At 39.9% G+C, this 21,709-nt stretch overlaps 1 protein-coding gene across 21 annotated transcripts in view; it reads right to left on the reverse strand.

Moving 5' to 3' along the window:
- MYT1L (myelin transcription factor 1 like) overlaps window positions 1-21,709 on the reverse strand; it is a 664,471-nt gene that overhangs the window by 19,083 nt on the left and 623,679 nt on the right. For 14 of the 21 annotated variants that reach the window (XM_089686713.1, XM_089686712.1, XM_089686714.1 and 11 more), the window contains 5 exons: window positions 14,366-14,428; window positions 8,001-8,036; window positions 7,779-7,862; window positions 2,426-2,647; window positions 1,767-1,858 (listed from right to left, as the gene is read on the reverse strand). In XM_089686713.1, coding sequence (XP_089542839.1) covers window positions 1,767-1,858; window positions 2,426-2,647; window positions 7,779-7,862; window positions 8,001-8,036; window positions 14,366-14,428 — 497 coding nt within the window. The remainder of the gene's footprint in view (window positions 1-1,766; window positions 1,859-2,425; window positions 2,648-7,778; window positions 7,863-8,000; window positions 8,037-14,365; window positions 14,429-21,709) is intronic. The other 7 variants (XM_089686724.1, XM_089686719.1, XM_089686731.1 and 4 more) reach the window with 4 other exon arrangements.

Here is a 21,709-nt window from a genome sequence, read left to right on the forward strand (position 1 = left end):
TGGAGGAAAAGAGATTTAGCCTTCACATATAGAAAGGCTTCTTTACAGCAATAGCTGTGAAAATGTGGAATAAACTTCCTCAAAAACTGTTTCTGACTAACTCAGTAGATTGTTTTAAAAAAGAGCTGGATGCATTCCTAAATGTATAAAATATAACTGGATCACAATATTTAGAAATAATAAAACCAGGGGCAGTTGATCCATAAAATATCTGATTGCCTGCCTTTCCTTCCCTTCGTGCTTTATTGGTTTTTTTTGCCTTCCTCTGCATCAGCTGTGGGTATATGATAGTGTATATGGAGGTTTCCTATTTGTGTGTGTGTTTTCTTTTTTTGTATTGGTTGAGCTACATGGAATAGTGTCTTTTTTCAACCTCACTAACCATGTAAATATCTTTTTTAGAAGACAGTATGGCTAATTGTGACAAAACCAATGACAAAAGAAGACAAACTGCTGTCATAAAAATACATGATGTCTGAGGGAATATACTGTATATATTTTGACTTTTATACTTATTACTGAATAATGCCTATAAGCTTGTAAACATATTGTCACCATTCTTTCTAAAAAGAATGATAACTGTTCTCTCTTTAATACTTACATTTTTATTCAGTAGTTGTTTGAAAACAAAATATTTTAATTTGAAAAAAATAAGCAAGCAAAAACAAAGCATTCGCTGTGTTAAAACATCAGACTGGAACACTTTTCATTGAAAAATAAATGCTCCTGTTTACATCATAGCCCACACTACTGAGAAAGTTAGAAGTTAAAAGTTCACCTCTTTGGACAAAAATAATAAATGCACATTGCAAAATGTAAAATGTGCATTTACTATTTTTGTCCAAATGAGCCTGGAAAGCATTGCACCAGCGATCAATAGATCGCTGATGCCATGCAGGTCTCCTGCAGACCTGTCAGAATATCTGCTTTCTGTACGGGATGTACGGCCAAGCAGATATTCTGACAGGAAGCTTAAATGAACTACAACAGCGCTCCACAGCGCCATGGTAGTTGATTAAAAACTACAAGCCCACAGCCGCTAAGGCAGTTAATTCATTCACAGAAGTCCTAGAATGAATGACACGCCCGTGTGGGCGGAGCCCCACACGGCCGTGCTGTTTTCAAATCTGACAGTTGGGTGTCCATTTATGACACAGAGAATAGCTGCGATTCAACAGATCTCAGCTATTCTCTGGTCATTCACAGTTTATGACACTCAGGAGATCATGTCAGCCCTTCTCTGGAGATCTGTGTTCTCCCTCCAGATTCTCTAGCCCAGAGCTGGAGAATCAGAGGGACCGAAAACTAAGCAGAGATAGTTTACCTCTGCTTAGTAAACTGATCTTTTACTGTAATCTCGAGAGATTATAGTAAAATGAGCCGTTTTTCAGAGTTTGTAGACCGTTCTCCAACGTTTGGAGACCGTTCTCCCTTCGTTCGGAGAACTGCTTCATAAACTGCATTCACAGGAGAACTGTGTTCTCCGAGAATGCCGGAGAACTGAGCAGCGATCTATTACCGCTGGTTCACAAACGGACACCATAGTACAGAGAAACTTCTCCGCGTATTATCTTTCAGAAGGAGGGGAAGGGGGGCGCGGGCGCATCTGCAGCTATGGTAACAGGTTACATGTTCCACCCTAAGAATGGGTGGAACATGTAACATGTTCCCAAAGGTGAACCTATGCTTGAAACATTTAGAACATTGCAGTGTACAATGATTGCTTGACACTAACTTTATTACAATATCTTAAGAATAGACAATACCATTGGTTGCTCTCTGCTTTATAGTCATCATTTCTTCTCCTGATAATCTGGCCTTCTTCATTGCTGATGTGGCTCTTGGACATCCCGATAAACTAAAATAAAATTTACAACAAAATTTACAAGATCTTTCACATTTTCATTAAAAATATGAAATCATTTTTAGATGTATTTCACATTTGGTAACTAGATAGAATTTCTGCGTTTAATTACTAATATATGTTTGATTCTTACATTTTTTTTATTTGAGGCGAAGACTTGAAGGTTTAAACCAAATTTTAGACGAAAACTACTTAGCTTGGATGAGGAAACATATGAAATAAGTCTTTTAAGATTTTTTTTATACAAATGCAGTACCTTATTTTTAGTTTCATAAAAAAACACATCATTTTTTAATATTGATTATATTTGGTATCTCATATTTTGGGACCGGAAAGATCAATTCTCATGTAGGAAACCAAATTGGAGAAAGTCAGACAGTACAACATTTATATCAAGCATTAGATATCTAGCATTTAACACTTATTGCAGATCCCCCTTTTTTAGCAAATGTATCGATGTGATTTACAGTAAAATCTGAGCATTTTCCCAATAACAAATTTGATGTTAACACATGAGGCTGTTGTACTCTACAGCTGGCTTCCATGAAACAAGCAACTTGCCTCCGATGTGTAAGAAAACTCCCACTAATGTGTCCAGAACCATCGCATCCAGGAGTTGGACAGGACATGCCTTCAGTTTTTCCAGATTTCCATGAGAACTGTGAGCCATTCAAGTAGCCATCCTTCTGCCTCTTGGCCGCCAGTGGACATCCAGATGCACTGCGATGTGATGCATACTTCCCCGTCACATGACCTTGTCCATCACAGCCAGGGACTGGGCATCTAGTGATCACAAATACGGAAATTAATTTTCTAATTTTCTTTCATTAGCATGTACTTTTCCACACTTTTGAACAAGCTCTAAGATTGGAAAGTATATGGATTAGATATATGCAACTTGCAGTAAAGTACAATCCACAGAAGTCTCTGGCTAATTGTATTGCTTTACAACAGCCGTAGTTATCTTCGTTTGTTAATGATTTCCCATTTGAAGGGAATGTATTTAAATGTTTAAATTTCTATACATTCTTTCAAAATTTCTAAATGTTCTTACTTTATATTTAAATTAATTTACAGTTCATAAACAACTAATTATATAAAGCGTTCTAATATGCCTAGTTTGCAGAGCAAACTGTACTATGAAATAGGAAATCCCAGAAAAGTCTACATACTCTTAGACTGTCTTTATCTATATGACCCCCTACAAGACAGTGGGTAGGTTGCACAACTATATCATGCTGTATGTGGTTGTAAATAGACCTCAATAGCAAAAGTTCAAAATACACTAGCAAAACGTCAACGTACACTTGCTGAACCTGCAGATGTTTGAACCGTGTGTACCCAGCTTTAGGGAGGGTTATAACCCTATCAGTTTTTTTCTGACATCTGTGTCCAATTGGGGAGATTTCCCTTCACTTCCTGTCCCATAGCCTAAACAGGAAGTGAGAGGATATCCCTCCAAAGTGAGGGAATCCCTAGTTGTCACCAGGGTCACCAGAACTAGTGTTGAAATATTTCCTCACTATTCCTATTCTGGGGACAAGCTAAAATTCAGAGTTTTTTTTTTTACTTTGGCTTTTGGTGAAATAGTAAACAAGACAAAAGGAATCTCCCTAATGGGGGCACAGACAGCATAAAAGTGTGTATTAATCCTTCAGCACTGTTGAAAACTAAAAAAAAAAAGTTTTGCCTTTAGTTGTACTTTAAGAATAAGATCTCTTCACTAAATAACATCAGAAAAGGAAAATCTGTACTTACTTTACAGCAGCTCATTTTTAATAAAATTTGAAAAAGTTTTACTTTAGTAAAATATTATATCCCGGGTGTTTAGGTGATGTAAGATTTTGAACACACGAAAGGTCGAGGAACGTTAGTTGACAATATTAGCAATTATCAAACACAGCTGGGATCTCAGCTTGACATCTGTTTTCTAGAGGCTAAAAGCTATTGTAATGCTGAGAGAAATGTTCCTAACTGATCTGAAATTATAAATAAAGTTGCCTTTTATTGTAAGAGTCAAGCAAGTGAGAGGTGAAAAATATGAAGGGTTCCATTAGGTGAGCTATTAGTTTTAGGTGACAGAAGTGCAGGACTGCCTAGAACAACTAAATGTAGAAAGCTCTTGATGTTGTATATGGAATAATGGCCCAGTCATTAGCACTAGGGCACCTGTGGCCTGGGTTCAACACCTTCAGTTGCCTTTAGGAAACAGAATTAGTAGAGTTGGTTTATTAAAGAAGTAAAAATTAACACCTTTCAAAGAGAATGTTTAGGTAGTTTAGTAAATAGGATGACTATACCAATTATGTGCAAGGCAAAATCAACGTTTTCGAACTTGCCCTTGCATGACTGGGCATTTAAAGTGAGTATGGCCTCACCTTATTTACTAAGATAAAGGAATGTGTAATGTAAAAAGTCTTCACTCCATTAGTAAACTAACCCCATTGAGTTTTAGAAGGGCCAAGACTGGACATAAAACCTGAAGACCTGCAACATGGGAGTTTTATGGTTTGTTTAAAAAGCAGTAGAGGCTGTTCACATTGCAAAGTGAATGATAGTAAATAATGTGAACCTGTGTTAATTTGAATACCTATTTGTGTGTGAGTGAAAAAAAAACCATGATGTTTATTACCACATAGTTGTTTTAGTCAAGGTGTATCTAATACCAAAACTTGTGTTTAGTTTTTGATGAGGGGTTAGAATCTCCGTGAGGCTGCATTGCTGTTCCTGTATCAGCTGGTAGGATTCCCCCATATATTTGTCCTTTTGGTAATTATCACTGGGTCTGAAAGTGAGGGAAATTTAGAGTTGTCAACAACCCAGTGACAGCTGTCTAAGAGGGGATTTCCTTTATATTGAATATGTATTTATCTTACTTCCTGTTGTGTCTATAGAGAATAAAGTAAATGGCGATTCTCCCCAATGTCAAAGATTTGAACAATTCCAAACTATATCCACAACAAATAAAAAAAAAAAAGGGTTTATACATTAAACACTTGCTGACCACTGTATGTATTAAAATGTGAGCTAGTGGTCACACCATGGTCATGACTTCAGCTGCAGTCATGAGCTTGGTATGGTTTTTTTTTTTCAGATTGCAATCAACTGTCTTGTAAAAAGGATCTGGGCTGCTCTACAGCTACCCAATCAATTTTACGGTACCGCCCAACCCCCCCACACTGTCACCCATGGTGGATATCAGTCACAATCTGTGTTTGATCAGCTACTTTGGAGGGCAGGATAATAGACCCCTAAAAGAGCCCTAATGTCTCCATAAAGAATACCTATCATTACCCAAAGCTATCACATAGTGAGCTTGTTAGCCCCTTTGTGATAGCAATAAAGGTTAAAGAAAAATAAGGAAAAGAATTGAATATAATAAAAAAAAGTAAAAAAATACACCCCGCCCCCTGCGCATACATGCAAATGAAAACACGCATGTAGGTCCTGCACACATTTGTAAATAGTGACTGCACTGGCTTCTGTTTTTAAAAATACATAATGTTTAGGAGTTCTAGGTAATTTTCTAATTTTCTAAAATCTAATAAATGAAGATTTTAACATGTGAAAAATTAAAAGGTTGCCCCTGATTAAAAATGTTTCTATCGAAGGGCTCCTGCAAAAGGTGCCTTGCCTTTCCAGGTGCCTTATCTTTCCAATTGGCAATGGTTTGGATCATTGCTTTGCTAAAATCTAGAAACACAGAAGACTCTTTAGCATCTCAAACACTTCTGAGTATTTTGGATGCCTGGTCCCCAGCTGTGTGCAGTGCCTACGGTACTACTGTGTCCTGTAGTGATGTAGGTGCCACCAGATGAAATTATAGTACGTGAAAGGGGATGGAGGTGTGGGAATACACTCTACTGTCTGAGATTGTAAATGCCTGTAAATATATTATGTATGAACTCCCAACCCCTGGTTTGTTGACTTTGACTTTGTTCGTGCTACTAAATCCTGGACCAGAAGAGACTTTTATGGAAGTATTCCTATGATCTAATAGTTTAACTGCAGCTGTTGATGCTATCTCTAAATCTTTTTGTGGAAGGCAGAGTATCTCTGCCCTGTCTTTTTGTGTTATTTCACATGCACAGCGCCAGATAGAGAGGTCTGTGCTTCTGTATGTGTAATGGTCATTTCCCAGCTTATCAGTAAGTAAACCTGTTTATATATATATATGTGGGCATATGAGCACCAGGACTATTAATGGGCCTTTTGCTGATAATACATGTTTGTACATTTGATGTATGTATTATTAATAACATTTTATTATATAAAATTTGTATCATTTCTATACTTGTGTGTATCTATGTCCTTTTGGTCAATGTTATATGCAGGTTGCAGTGGTTCTTCTGCGCCCAATTACTTTGATTCGATCACTGATTTTTCCACTTTGCAAAGGTTCTGGTTCTCTTATTCACTTACAGGTTTAGTGCAATAGCCTTTTTGGGGAGGGCAATTTCTCATAATCCCCCCCCCCCCCAAGATGGCTACATAGGCATTCATGGTTCCAAGGAATGTCAAGTATTAAGATTCTACTAGCTGTAGCTCTTCAACAAAGCAACAATCTGAGTCAGTATCCTCATTTTCTTGAGCCCTTTTTTAGAAAAAATGTTCCTGGCAATAATGTCAATTTAAGGCCCCAGCGGGGGCACAGTGTACTTTTAGTCCTGCACATAGGGCTCTGGCATTTAGCCATAGGCAGAGGGCACAAGTACACCCTCAAGCCCAGTTGCAGTCTATCAAACAGCTGGTGCTGCTGGATGGGGCTGGGTGGTGCATTCAGTGGTACTTCCGTTTAGGGTAGTATGTGCCCAGGGATAAATGTCCAGAATAAATACTTCTTGTGTTCCAGGCATTTGTCCCTGGGCACATACTGCACTAAACATAAGTACCACTATATGCATTGCCCAGCCCTTTCGAGCTACAGCAGCTCTAAGCCTCTCATTGAGTTTGACAGGCTGCTAGAAGTGAGGCTGGATGGTGAACTAGTGCCCCCAGCTGTGGCTAAAGGCTGTAGCCCCATACACTGGGGCTAAATGCCAGTGTGCCTGGGGAATAACACAACGTCACCTAATTTACTAAGCTTAGTAATTTTTTTGCTTTTTTGTGTGAACAGTCTTTGTTCTTTAAGTCAGCCGTTTTCAACCAGGGTGCCTAGGCACCCTGTGGTGCCTTCTGGTTTCTTCAGGGGTGCCTGGGAAACATACTTAAACATTGCTTCAAATTGAGCAAAAATAGTGTACAAGCCAATAGGTGGATCAAGCCTATTTTTTGGTTGCAGAAAAGCCACAGGTTTTCATTGTGCAACACTACAACCTTGGGTACTGTGCAGGCATCCTAACAACCACTGACATCATTGGTTGATAAGGAGAACATTGGGCACCTGCACAGCATCCTTGTTTGACCCCCCCGCTCATCTCTGTCAGTACTGGGGTCACGTTAGCAATGTGGGGGAGAGAAAATGAGAAAAAAAAATGCTGGAACACTAGTCACTACCAGTGTGCAAAAGTGTATTAGCTTTGGAAGAATAAACCAAGTCTAATGTTGGATGTCTTGCATGTTTGCTGCATTATGTAAAACTATTAGTTTAGTTTTCTATATTTTAGAATGGGGTGCCTTAAGACTGTCCATAATTTTAAAGGGTGCCTTGACTGGAAAAAGGTTGAGAAACACTGCATTAAGTAAATTAATTCCACTGTTTCCATACAGCTTTCTCACATCTCGCTGCATTTATCCATAATTTAGGTATTGTTTTAAAGTACAGTCTTTTAAAGTATGCTATATATTCCCTTTTGCTACAGAGTTGCCTCCCTACATGTGGGTCAAATCCCACAAATATCCCCTATATTACCAATGTAACATCTTTCAATGATCACTGTACAGTGACCTTTCAAAATATGTCACCCAGACTGACCTGATTGGCTCTTGGTCTTCTTTGTCTTCTTTGCTTTGTGCTATCTTAATTCCACTTTTCTTTGCTCTTGGGCAACCTGAAAGGCTGGGGTAGGTACAAACATTCACTAAAGAGTCATTAAAGGGAAATTCCACCTTTCAATAAATATTTTAAAAAATAAATGTAGCAGCATTAAAATATTATTTCCTCTATATAATTTTTACCTTATTTGTGTACTTTTACCTGTATCTCTGAATTCTCCACTCAGTTCTCTCCAGTCTGAAAAAAATGCTTGTTGTCAAACGGGATATTGTCTGAGTGACAGCCTGGTGTAAGGTTGTACATTCTGAACTACTGTAATGGCAAAAATGCCCGCCCAACACCTGTCTGTGGTCTCTTAGCCATGCGGTCACACATTTATCTGCTGCGTGTGTGTTGTTTCTTTTTTTTCCAGCAAGTTATTGAGAGCACAGATATGCATTTGTAGACTCAAGACAGATGTTCTTATTAGTTTACTCATTTAATTATTTTACTTCATTGTTTTCTTTTGTGTTTTCACATTGTCTTTTAATGCTGAAGCTTAGCCTAAAGAAAACGTTTTTACTCTACTGCTTTAGTTACATTACTGATCTGTAATAAAGTATAACCCAGGGGCGGACTGACAACTCATGGGGCCCCCGGGCAATAGGGGATCATGGGGCCCCTGTGTCCTTGCCCAAACTCAAAAAAGCCTATGAAAAAGGTACCAGGGGCATCTCATGGGGCCCCTGACTGACCCCGGGCCCTCGGGCATTGCCCGAGTTTCCAAATGGTCAGTCTGCCCCTGGTATAACCCATGATGTGAAGGCTGTTGGGGGCTGTTGGAGTCTGAAGAAATCTTCACTGCAGGGCTGCCCTGTTCTCTTCCTGTTGCTGAACCTCTGGCACTATGGGGATTAACAGTTTTGGGTCTCCTGCCTCAGCTGGGTAAAGATGACATGTCCACTTCTGCCTTCCCATCCTTTGAGAAAATTTCTTTCACTGCTTATACTGTCTGTAAAAGGATTGTGATTGGGGAGAGTCTGATCAATCACAGGATTCTCTCTTCCATTCACCAATTGTGTTACATGCAGTGTGAACAGTGAAAGAACCTTTCTCAATGGAGGAGATAGCAGAAGGGGGGGGGGGGTGTCCCCATCAGATCGTCTTTATTGCAGCTGAGCCTGAACACTGAAATTGTTAACCCCCACAGCAAGAGAAATTCAGCAGCAGGAAGAGTCCTGTCATGAAGGTTTCAACAGAATCCAGAATCATGCACATTGTGGGACATACTTCATTACAGGTAAGTAATATAACCAGAGCCGTAGGGAAATGTAAATGTTTTTGGACTAAACCTGAACTATATAGTTTTTCTTTGAAGGGAAATACATATTTAATATATATGATTCATTATTTGTTAAAAATCTGTTTCTAATATAAAATGACTTATTACTGTGTTTCCATCAATTAATATTTAAAAGTATTTTGATTTTATTGATAAAAATATGCATTTCCAATACTTCTCCTCTATGTCTTAGCCAAAATATCTACAGAACATTTGTTTTTTCCCAATTCACATAGAATGATTGCTCATACAGATTCATTGGAAAAATAGCTGTGAAAATTGTTTCAGAAATGGACCCCAAATTTATTTTGAGTTCAACAAGATGCATATCTGATCAGTTTGATACTTATTTTTAAAGCTGGACCCTAGAAAAGAAAAATATTTACTCACTTACTTTGGGTCCCCCTTCCCAGGTAACTGCAAGGGTGCTCATTCTGCCTAGCAGATGATGAATAAGGTGATACACGTACCTTATTCTTCATTATGTTTCTTTCAGGCTTTTTCCTGAGAGAGGAGGTTGAAGCCTCTTTCCTGACTGCTGTAACGTCATCCTGTAAAGGGCAGAACCAGCAGTCCTACATATTGTACGGGAGGACGTTGAGGACCTATCCAAATTCCAGAGCACCAGAAAGTAAAGGAGAATGTCATCTGCTTATGGAACAAGCAATAAGGTAAGAATATCACCTTATTCCTTATCTCCTAGGCAGAATGAACAGTGTGGAGGAGGACCCACTGTAAGGGTTTTTCCCTGGAGTTCAGCTTTAGGCATTTACTTTTATACACAGTAAACAGCCTTATTTCTGAATTGATTTGCAGTGAATATCTTAAAAAAATATATAAAGAGGGCCAGTCAGAATGAAAGTAACCGGTGGCATACACAGTGCATCTTCTCCTTCCTCTTTCCTGCTCAGTGTAAGTATTCCTAACCACCCTCCCTTGTTCACTTTTACTACCTAAAGGGCCTCATGTGGTGAAATCTTGCTGAAGCTAGCCATGTTTGTACTGGATCTGCCTTTTCCTGAGCAGAGGTGGTACCAGGGTCACATACTAGATAGTAAATAGAACATCTAACCAGCAGGTGGAAACTTCAAAACCAACTTTTAGAAAGTAATATTTTACCAAAAGTGTAGTTGGTACTTCAAAAAGACTTTTAGCAGGAGTAGTAAGTCAGTCAACAGTAAGTGGATTGAAACATGTTTGAGGCAGACATTAATCCATACTTGGAGAAAAAAAGTAAACAAAGAAAATGGGGCAGACTCAATAAACCACTTGGTCTTTTTCTGTCTTAACTCATCTATTTCTGTTTTATTCCTAGTACTGGGTACAGCAGCCTTGTACCTATAAGGGGCTAGGGCAAAAAAGTGGCTTATGTTTATATTGCCAGTGCCTACTGTATATATTGTTTTCCTCATTGTTAATTTCATATGAAATTATTTGTAGATTGTATCAGTGTATTCTAAACCAAGTAAGTAAATCTTTTGAAGGAGATCTTAATTGAGGGGTGTTGTTTTGAATAAGAAAGGCTCCATGATTAAAAGCCTGAGTGTTGGAAATCTGGCCCTGGGAGGCACAAAGAAGCAGTGTACTTTACGTGAGGACATAGAACTCCTCGTGCTATAAAATTAACAGGTTAGATTCATACCAAGTGGATCTCTGTAATAAGACCAACCTACGGAAATTAGAACTAAGGGGAATGGAGCTGTTACCTCTGCGCAATCAATCAGAATTCTTGTTTTATTTCCCATTGTAAGTTTGGGAATGAAAGGCAAACCCTAATTGGCTTCTACAGACACCATTACTTCTGTACTGTTGCATTTTTAATAAAGATAGCCAAATGCCTGGAACAATCTTGGAATAATTTATGAAACTGTAGGAAGAAAAAATACTACTGCAAAAGTCCTGCTACTGTTATTTTGTTTTTCCATGGAAAAAATGAAGACATCATCCCTCTATTCACCCTTCTCTCCTCCTGTCATTTTCAATGTTTAATGATTTATAAATGATTACCAAACTGCATTGGGCCCTTTAAGCCAGCTATTTCAATATTACTGTTTCTCATCAAGTTGCCCTGTACTAAATATACATCAACAAATGTCCTCACTCTGAAAGGATAGCCACCACATTGCACAATGGTTAGCCCTCAAAAACGTCCCCACTAACAAATGGATACCAATCACAGTGATAAGGTTTGACTTAGTGATCTCATGCAGGATTGAAGCTTCATCGACAAACTAAGCCTTCAATGCTACTGCAGTTGCCATTGCAGCCTGAAGGTGGATCTAGTTAATATTGTAAATGTCACATACAATTACAGTAATAACAAAAATAATAACCACTTAATTTAGGGGAAAAAGTGTGCATGATGTACATACTGATTATATATATATATATATATATATATATATATATATATACATACACACTATATTGCCAAAAGTATTGGGACACCCCTCCAAATCATTGGATTTAGATGTTCCAATCACCTCCATGGCCACAGGTGTATAAAATCAAGCACCTGGGCATGCAAACTGCTTCTATAAACATTTGTGAAAGACAGGGTCCCTCTCAGGAGCTCAGTGAATTCAAGCGCGATACCATGATAGGTTGCCAGCTGTGCAATAAGTCCATCTGTGAAATTTCCTTGCTACTAAATATTTTACGGTCAATTGTTAGTGGTATTATAACAAAGTGGAAGCAACTGGGAACAACAGCAACTGAGCCACCAAGTGGTAAGCCACATAAAATGACAGAGCGGGGTCAGCACATACTGAGGCGCAAAGTGAGCAGAAGTCACCAACTGTCTGCAGAGTCAATAGCTAAAGATCTCCAAACTTCATGTGGCCTTCAGATTAGCACAACAGAGTGTAGAGAGCTTCATGGAATGGGTTTCACTGGCCGAGCAGCTGCATCCAAGCCTTACATCACCAAGTACAATGCACTGCATCGGATGCAGTGGTGTAAAGCACGCAGCCACTGGAGTCTAGAGCAGTGGAGACGTATTCTCTGGATGGACGTGTTTGGGTTTGTCAGTTGCCAGGGAAATGGTACTTGCCTGACTGCATTGTGCCAAGTGTAAAGTTTAGTGGAAGGGGGATTATGGTGTGGGGTTGTTTTTCAGGGGTTGGGCTTGGCCCCTTAGTTCCAGTGAAGGGGACTCTTAAGGCATCAGCATACCAAGATATTGTGGACAATTTCATGCTCCCAACTTTGTGGGAAGAGTTTGAGGATGGCCCCTTCCTGTTCCAACATGACTGTGCACCAGTGAACAAAGCAAGGTTCATAAAGACATGGATGTCCTGCTCTTAACCCGATAGAACACTTTTGGGATTAATTCGAGAGGAGACTGCGTGCCAGGCCTTCTCATTCAACATCAGTGCTTGACCTCACAAATGTGCTTCTGGAAGAATGGTCAAACATTCCCATAGACACACTCCTAAACCTTGTGGACAGCCTTCACAGAAGAGTTGAAGCTGTTATAGCTGCAAAGGGTGGGCCAACTCAATATTGAACAGTACGGACCAACACTGGGATGCCACTAAAGTTCATGTGCGCGTAAAGGCAGGCGTACCAATACTTTTGACAATATAGTGTATATATATATATATATATATATATATATATATATATATATATTCACTGTCCACTTTATTAGGTACACCTTGCTAGTACCAGGTTGGATCCCCTTTTGCCTTCAGAGCTGCCTTGATTCTTTGTGGCATAGATTCAACAAGGCGTTGGAAACATACTGACATGGGTTACTGTTGCCTTTCTATCATCTCAAACCAAATCGTCTGCCAATTCTGCTCTGACCTCTGACATCAACAAGGCAGTTTTGTCAACACAACTGCCGCTCATTCAATATTTTCTCTTTTTCGGACAATTCTCTGTAAACCCTAGAGATGGTTGTGCATAAAAATCTCAGTAGATCAGCAGTTTTTGAAATACTCAGACCAGCATGTCTTGCACCAACAACCATGCCACGTTCAAAGTCACTTAAATCCCCATTCTGATACTCGGTTTGAACTTCAGCAAGTCATCTTCACATCTAGATGCCTAAATGCATTCAGTTGTTTCCACATCATTGGCTGATTAGCAGTTTGTGTTACCAAGCAATTGAACAGGTGTACCTAATAAAGTGGCCGGTGAGTGTGTGTGCATAAATCATTGTTCAGCGGATGGAAACCGCAGGAGTCGCACAGTGAGATATATATACTCCTTATGGAAAACATGCTATGAGGGTTGCAGCAGCTATTCCTTGTATGTGTAATTTTGTATGTATAAATATTTCTCAATTTATAATAAAAAACGGGACATTTTTGTATTAAAGTGATGTCCTTAAAAAAATAAAAACAAATATCTAAGTGGGTAAATTAGGCTCATAGTTCTTGTTACATTAACAGATGCATGTTAAAGCTGCTAAACTTGGCCTGGACATCAAAGTATCAGTGATATCTGGTCACCAAAGAGTTAATTTATGCCTCTAACATCTGCCTGGAGTTTAGTTTCTTTGGGAAGCAGCTCCACCTCTACTCAAGCTTTATTTCTTATCAATTGGTCCTTTTCTATTTTTAATGCATTTACATTCCTAGCAAGAGGTGGCTGGTTATTGCAGTGCAGCCTATAGATCGTGGTTGTCTCTATTTACTAATCACTGTGTGAAGGTCACTCTTCCAGCATCTAAAGACTTTTATATGCAGTATACACATTATTAGAAAAGTAACCATAATCTCAGCCGTGCTTCCACACAGGCGTTCTCCAAGCAGATCTTTAATAGAATACTGTAGGCTGTTTGGGGATTAGACAGAAATACAATTCTAAGCTTACCTCTCCTATCATGTAAAATACACCTATTAGTGTGATAATCCTACACTGATAAGAGCCAACAAGCTCAGAACATATGTACACAGACTTTACATATGGTTTAATATAGATTATATCCTTGCTACAAACAGTTTGGATGGTTATCTGAATGCACAGTTCGCCACAGGGACAAAATGGACTGAGTGTTTACCCATGAACCCTTAAAGGAGAAATAAACTCCATGTTCTTTGGTTCTGTAAGGGAATGGTGACTTACTGTAAATATGCCTTTTGCAATGCTGTAATATGTACACTCCACATAAATGTTTGTATATTTCTTTTATCTCAAAAATCTCAGCTCAATATAAAAAAATTGCCAAAGTCTAGACTTTGATTAAACTAGACCTTTTTATTTCTAGAATTGATGAAAGCCAATGTCTACCTACCTTCTATGGGAAGCATAGTTTCCTGTTATATGCCCAGAGCCATCACACCCAGGAGTTGGACACCTAAAATGAATTACATGTATTTTAGCCATTGCAGTACAGAATGGCTATACAGAAATGACAAGATGTTGATGTTGAAGAATGTATAAGAGCATCAATGGGAAGGTTTGTAATGTTTACAGGAAATGATCAGAACACAGGATATTTAAAAGGAGGCTGGCATAATGAGGAATGATATTTTCCTACAAAAAACTGACATCCTCAATTAAACTTTTAATGACCATCTTGCTGTCTATCAATGAAACAAGAAATAGCGCTAATTGTATATATAAGTCCTCATGCACACTGGGCATTTTAAAAAGTCAGTAGAGTTAGCTGTATAACTTGCATTAAAAAAAAAAGTCCAGTGTGCTGAGGCCTAAAGGGTTCTTTTTATTTGAATTTTCTCAGTCTGTTGTGGGAATCTCTAGTTATAATAATTGTAGACATTAATGTGCTTCATTCTTGCATATCCAACCCACTAAACATAGAACATAACTTTTATTTACACCTATGATGACTACCCTATTGTCACCTCTGATGTCAACTTATGATGTCAGCTCAGCTGTGCAACAGTTTCATGTTCAATTATCTGTACTGATAGTTGTCTGTGCAATGATCTTTCAATGCAAGCCTTCCACTTTCCTTAAAGATAAGTTCCAGGCATGGCAATTTTTACATAGTTACATTGGTCCAGCTTGGACCAACGTACACATTCTTGTGTCAAACCTGTGGGATTCCCCTGGAAGTTTGAAATCACTGAAGTAGACACCCCTACTATGGTGATCTTCACTAGCTTCCAGGTCCTGTGGCAAGGGGCTACCCTCCTGCATTGTGAATACAGGAGTTCTCTTGCTTCTTTCAGATACCACTTAGGGAACATGTTGCATTCTCTCAATGAATGCAAAGCGTTCTCTGATTGGATGAGGTAGAGAATGGATAGTGTTCTCTGAATAGTGCCCATGCTGAGCAGATGAGCTTCTGTGGTCTGTAAGCAGTGGGGTAGTTTGTTATGAGATTCTAAAGCTAGCTAGCAGCGATCACCGCCGTAGTCATGCCTACTACAGTGCTTCCAGCTTGCAGGGATCCTACAGGTATTGCACATACATTACATACCTACATTGCTCCAATCTGGGCCAGTGTAACTATGTAAAAATTCCAATACATGGTATTCAGCTTTAATTTTCCTATTTTACTGTATATCTAACCCTGAAATCAAAAATATACATTGCAACCTATAAGTTCTTGAATGTGATAGTTGCTTTACTTTCCCTTTTTTAAGGCTTTTTTTTTCTTTTTAATTTTACCTGGCGATCCTGCCAGCAAAAAAACATATCTCGCCCTAGAGTGACAACGCTTGTTAACCATACTGTGTCTATGGAGGAGCTGGAGCAGCATTGACTCTCTAAATTATGAGTACAAGCACATCCCCATCTACTCATCACCACATTTAAGGGGGGGGGGGTTCTGTGTAGTTAATAGAAAATAGCTGGGAAGGCTGATAAAATTGTTTGAAATTTCAGTACAAAGAAAGTCACAATGACACTGTGGGGGTTATTTACTAAAGCTGGAGAGTGTAAAATCTGGTCCAGCTCTGCATAGGAACCAATCAGCTTGCAGGTTTTATTATCAAAACTTATTGAACAAGCTGAAGTTAGAGGCTGATTGGGTACCATTCAGAGCTGCACCAAATTCTGAGTGCTCCAGTATTAGTAAACCTATCCCTGTCTTTCTGTCAGGATCACCAGATCTCTGTACTTGCAAAAAATGCACTGAGCCTGAAAAGAAGAAAACAAATGCAGCCACCACATCTAAGACTGATAAGATTCAATATTTCAAATGTTTGTTTCTGGTATTATATGTTACTTTTACTATATTACTGCCTGACTATACAGCCTGGTTTGTTTATTCACTCCTCATTCCTTCTATTTCCTCTGGCATATAGTTTGAAGACAAACCAAGAATATTGCACACAGTTACTACTGGCCTCCTTAAAGCAAATGACTGAACAGTAAAGTTGTAGGTGCTGTAATCTTGGGAAAATGGGTTCTAAGAGATTTTCAAGGGATCTCCAATGCTGGAGTCTTTGAGATTACAGTTGAGCTGGAAAAAGGGGTGCTGTCTTGAAAAATGATCTGCACCGAACACTTGATGTCATGTAATGCCACTATTATAGATTTTAACATGAAAAAAATACAAATTTCATGTGAGGAAGACGCATTTCAAGCCGTGACATTGTACAAATCCAGTAAGTCACATCACTGACTGTGTGTGTGCTTCGTGACTACTTTATTATTGCTGTTTTATCAATGCGACTAGAACTGGTGTTGTTTTTATGCATTTTAAAATTTTTGTCGTTTTTTTAGATCGGTTTTGCTATTTTGGCAGTTTTTTTTAGCAACTTTGACTAACAGCTTGCCACACACCAGATATTATTAACTGCATTTATTTATTACAGGTACTTATATAGCACTGTCAATTTACACACCACTTTACATATACAGTTGTGCTCAAAAGTTTGCATACCCGGGCAGAAATTGTGAAATTTTGGCATTGATATTGAAAATATGACTGATCATGCCAAAAAATGCTCTTTTATCCCGAACAATTCTTCTGGCAGTTGTGGCTGCAATCTTTCTTGGTCTACCTGTACTTGGTATCAAGAGGCCCCTGAATTTTCTACTTCTTAGTGGAAGTGATGACTGGCATATTCAAGGCTTTGGACATGTTTTTATGTCCTTTTCCATCTTTATAAAGTCCCATTACCTTGTTAAGCAGGACTTTTGACAGTTCTTTTCTGATCCACATGGCTCAGTATCTAGCCTAGTCACTGCTTCCACGTAAGAGCTAACAAACACATTGACTATTTATACACTGACACTAATTGCAATTTAAAAAGCCACAGATGTGGGACATTAACCTCTATTTGACATTTTAACCCGTGTATGTCACCTTGTGTGTCTGTACCAAGGCCAAAAATTCCAGGGTATGTAAACTTTTGATCATGGCCAATTAGGTGATTTATGTTATCATTATGATTTAAAAAGGAGCCAAACAACTATTTGATAATACATGGCTTCATATGATCATCATCCTTCAATAAAAGAGCATTTTATGGCATGATCAGTCATATTTTCAATATCAATGCCAAAATTTTACAATTTCTGCCAGGGTATGCAAACTTTTGAGCACAACTGTATATTGTACATTCATATCAGTCCCTAAACCTCAAGGGGTGTACAATCTAAAGTCTCTAACTTACATTCATATACATACTAGGGCCAATTTACACAGGATCCAATTAACCTACCAGCATGTCTTTGGAGTGTGGGAAGACACTGGAGTACCCAGCAGAAACCCACGCAGGCACAGGGAGAACACGCAAACTGCAGGTAGTTGGGATTCGAGCCAACGACCCTAGTACTCCTAGGCAGGGGTGGACTGACAACTTATGGGGCCCCCGGGCAATAGGGGATCATGGGGCCCATGTGTCCTTGCCCACACTCAAAAAAGCCTATAAAAAAGGTACCAGCGGCATTTCATGGGGCCCCCTACTGACCCCGGGCCCTTGGGCAGTGCCCGAGTGCTCAAATGGTCAGTCCGCCCCTGCTCCTAGGCGGAAGTGTTAACAGTGTAGCCACTGTGCTGCCTGACTCCCTAACAAATCCCTAATGTCAAATTAACCCCTGCAGCACCATACTTACCATATATAATACCTGTACCTTTTTTGAGATATACCAGTATCATATCAAAATCTAACAGCACCATTTCTTGGGATCTGAAAACAGCTAATTTGCTGTGTTGTTGCTTCTTATTCTGAGTTTCATATCTTATTTTGATAGCAGCTAATAAGCAAGAAACTTTAAATTTCTGATCTATCAGTGGTATACAATAGCAGTTGTGGGTGCAGTGCTGAATACATAGTTTGCTTTATATGACCAATATACTAGAATGAATAAACCACTTGCCATGTCACTAAATATATCCCAAATCACTGTAACATGCCTTTACTATATAATTTTAAATTTTTTTGTACAGCTACATTCTATAAGTAAAAAACATATCTCCAATATATATAAAACAATATTTCTCCATCCACTTTGAATCCATTGAGCATGAATACATACAGTATACAGTATGGCCATTGATATGATAAGCAATACTCATCTCTGCCACATGATGGCAGCATTGGTCCACCAAAAGCCATTTGTTATATAATCCATAATTGCAGAAAACCAGCTGTCAATTTATCAGATACATAAATAAGCAGAAAATAATTGTGGCACGTCACATTTGGGGGCCGGGGAGGTGTTATCGCTAAACACCAGATCATATGTAACAACACTGGCTAAGTATTCCCTCCGAGATATTCATTTCACAAGTTTTCTTATGCAAATAATCTGAAGCGATAATTAGCTGAAATACGGATGACATAAGCAAGGAGGACATGCGTGCTTTGGTTTGCTCCCAGTATAAGATTGCACGTTTTTTTCTGGATGAAAAGCGTTACATGTCTTGCAGATGAATATGAACCCGATCTGGAGAGAAGTTTGTATTTATCAAACCTGAAGGTGCTAATTGTTGGTGTGAATGGCTGGTCTAAGTATAGCACCTATTTTGTAGGTTACAATATGTTCCCAGCCACCATCAAGTATTACAAGGCACCACAGTCATTTCATTGTGTAGCACCCTTCTAGCGTAGGCTGCTAGGAAAATTTAGTGTTTGCTCTTTCTGTAATCAGGGGAGCAGTAATAGTTTGTTTTGGCCTATTAAGGGTTTCATTGGCTGGACCTTTGATTGCTTTCCCCTGCCTATGAAAGAAGCTTCCAGAGCTTAGGGAGGGAGATGCAAATAACCGGCCTGATTATTTATCATACTTCAGCCAATCCCTGGAGAGGAGTGTCAAGGGGGCTGGAAGGGTGATAATAGTCTGAGGCACTTGAGAGCTGGGTTCTCTCCCCCCAGGAGGGTTCCAGTGCCTGAGGGGCTGCTGTCCTTAGGCAGCTCATGGACTGTGTAGCTGTTCTAGAATCCTCAGCGGTGTCAGGGATGAGGGCCTGGATGAATCTTCCTAGAAGCTGATTGCAGATCCTCATAACAAGGGATCTGGTCTGGAGAAGGACTGTCTCACTCATTGGACCATGTCCAGAGGAAGCTGGAAGGTGGCAGCTGTCCAGGGAACTGGAGAGTAAATCCCTTAATTGATCCCTGTGACTGTGCAGTGTTCTGGAAACTGAATTGGCCACCAATAGTTGTGCATAGGTGCAATGTCACCAGATGCCAAAGAAACTTGCCTCACGGTCTGCAGCTGTGAGGCTTTAGGCCGCTCAGAGACTTGCCTCATGGTCCCTAGCTGTGGGGTCTTAGACTGTTCAGAAAGTTATCTCATGGTCTTAAGCTGTAGGAGGGGGGATTATTCAATATTTATGTTCACTTAAGGAGAAGACTGTCATCTTGGAGTATCCCATGCTATCCCCATCCTGTTTAAAGTTTCTTCAAGCAAAAAATAAAAAAAGACATCCCCTAGACCAGGGCTATTGAATTAAAATTCAAGGAGTTCCGGTCAGTAAAATTTTCTTCTGGCCGAGGTCCAAATAGGGTGTGCCCTTTAGTGTGCCCCTTACATTAGGTGTCGCCATCAGAGTGCAACTTTACATCATATATTCCCATCACATCAGGTGTGCCCATCAGAGTGCTCCTTTACATCAGTTGTGTCCATCAGAGTGCCCCTTTACATCAGGTATCCCCATCACATTGTCACTTTACATCAGTTGTTCCCATCAGAGTGCCCCTTTACATCAGGTATCCCATCACATTGCCACCTTACAACAGGTATTCCCATCAGAATGCCCCCTTACACTCAAAGTATCCCTTTCTATCATATTTCCCTATCAGAGTGCCCCTTTACATCATATTCCCCATCACAGTGCCCCTTTCCATCAAATGTGCCAATCAGACTGCCCCTTTCTACAGTATGTGACCCTTAACATAAAATAATGGGCATGCTGATGGACACATTTATATTAAGGGGCACTCTGATGGGCACATGTTATGTTAAGGGGCACTCTAATGGGCACATTCTATGTTGTGCCCATAAGAGTGCTCCTTAACATTCAATGTGCCCATCAGAGTGCCCCTGTAAGACTATATCCTACTTTGACGGCAGACAGGAGCTGTGCCGGGATCCTTGCCGGATGCTTGTTTACAGGCAGGGAGCAGGAGCTGGAGAAACAGTGAGCTGAAAGGGGCGCACAAGTGATGTTATGTTGCCATGACGACCGCCCTGCTCAGCGTCTGATCTGTCACTACGGGCTGGCGGTCTGGGTGACAGCGCTGCTGGGGCCGTTCGCGGACTGAAGTCCATCATTTAGTGATAGCTGCCCAAGACTGTGTTATTGGAGCCGGTGTGAATGGACTGGTGCTTGCCGTGGTGGGCAGTCTCTATACTTTCAAGGAAGAACCAGGTATTACCAGCAGCCCCTACGGGGGTAGCACTACAACTGTTTTTGATGCAGCAATTTGCTTTTCCAAAGGAACGCTGCAGCTGAGGTAATGCACAACCAGAGGCGGACTGACCATTCGAGCACTTGGGCACTGCCCGAGGGCCCGGGGTCAGAAGGGGGCCCCATAAAATGCCCCTGGTACCTTTTATAGGCTGTTTTGGGTGTGTTTTGAGTGTGGGCAAGGACACAGGGGTCCCATGATCCCCAATTGCCCGGGGGCCCTATGAGTTGTCAGTCCGCCCCTGTGCACAACTACCCTCAATGGAAATTAAGCAAACAATGGAAACCCATGTGACCAAATAATGTGTTAGTAACGTGATATGTTAACAGATGTGTGTGACCAGTTATAGACACTGGAAAGGCTCCCAACCTTTTGAGTATTAAATGATTCACAACATCCCTTTGTCTTTGACCTAGGACAGTAAGGCTGCAAGGGGCAGTATACATTCCATCCACACGTCATGATGCTGGCTGTCAGATTTTGTTGCTGGAATTTTACACCATGTAATTACAGGTCACTCACACTGGGCCGTACACCTAGAACCACACTGCTAGTAAAATAGGACAACAGCTTCCTCTACTCTAGTTGTCAATTCCAGATATACAATGCGGAGTGATCAGACGATCTGTTTTGGTCTTTCTGCTCTCAGCTTTGGCTTGCTTCCTATATATGACATGATGTGGTGGTGTAATCAGTGGTGGATTATTTTAAGGGCAGAATAAGGGGGCCCTAGAGTCCAGGGGGCCCACAAGGATGGTAAAACAAAACTCTATACTTAGGTAATTTAAAAAACTAGGGCT

This window comes from Staurois parvus, unplaced genomic scaffold (genome assembly GCF_062004578.1).
Source record: "Staurois parvus isolate SC_StPar_1 unplaced genomic scaffold, SC_StPar_1.0 ptg000409l, whole genome shotgun sequence".
Lineage (NCBI taxonomy): Eukaryota > Metazoa > Chordata > Amphibia > Anura > Ranidae > Staurois > Staurois parvus.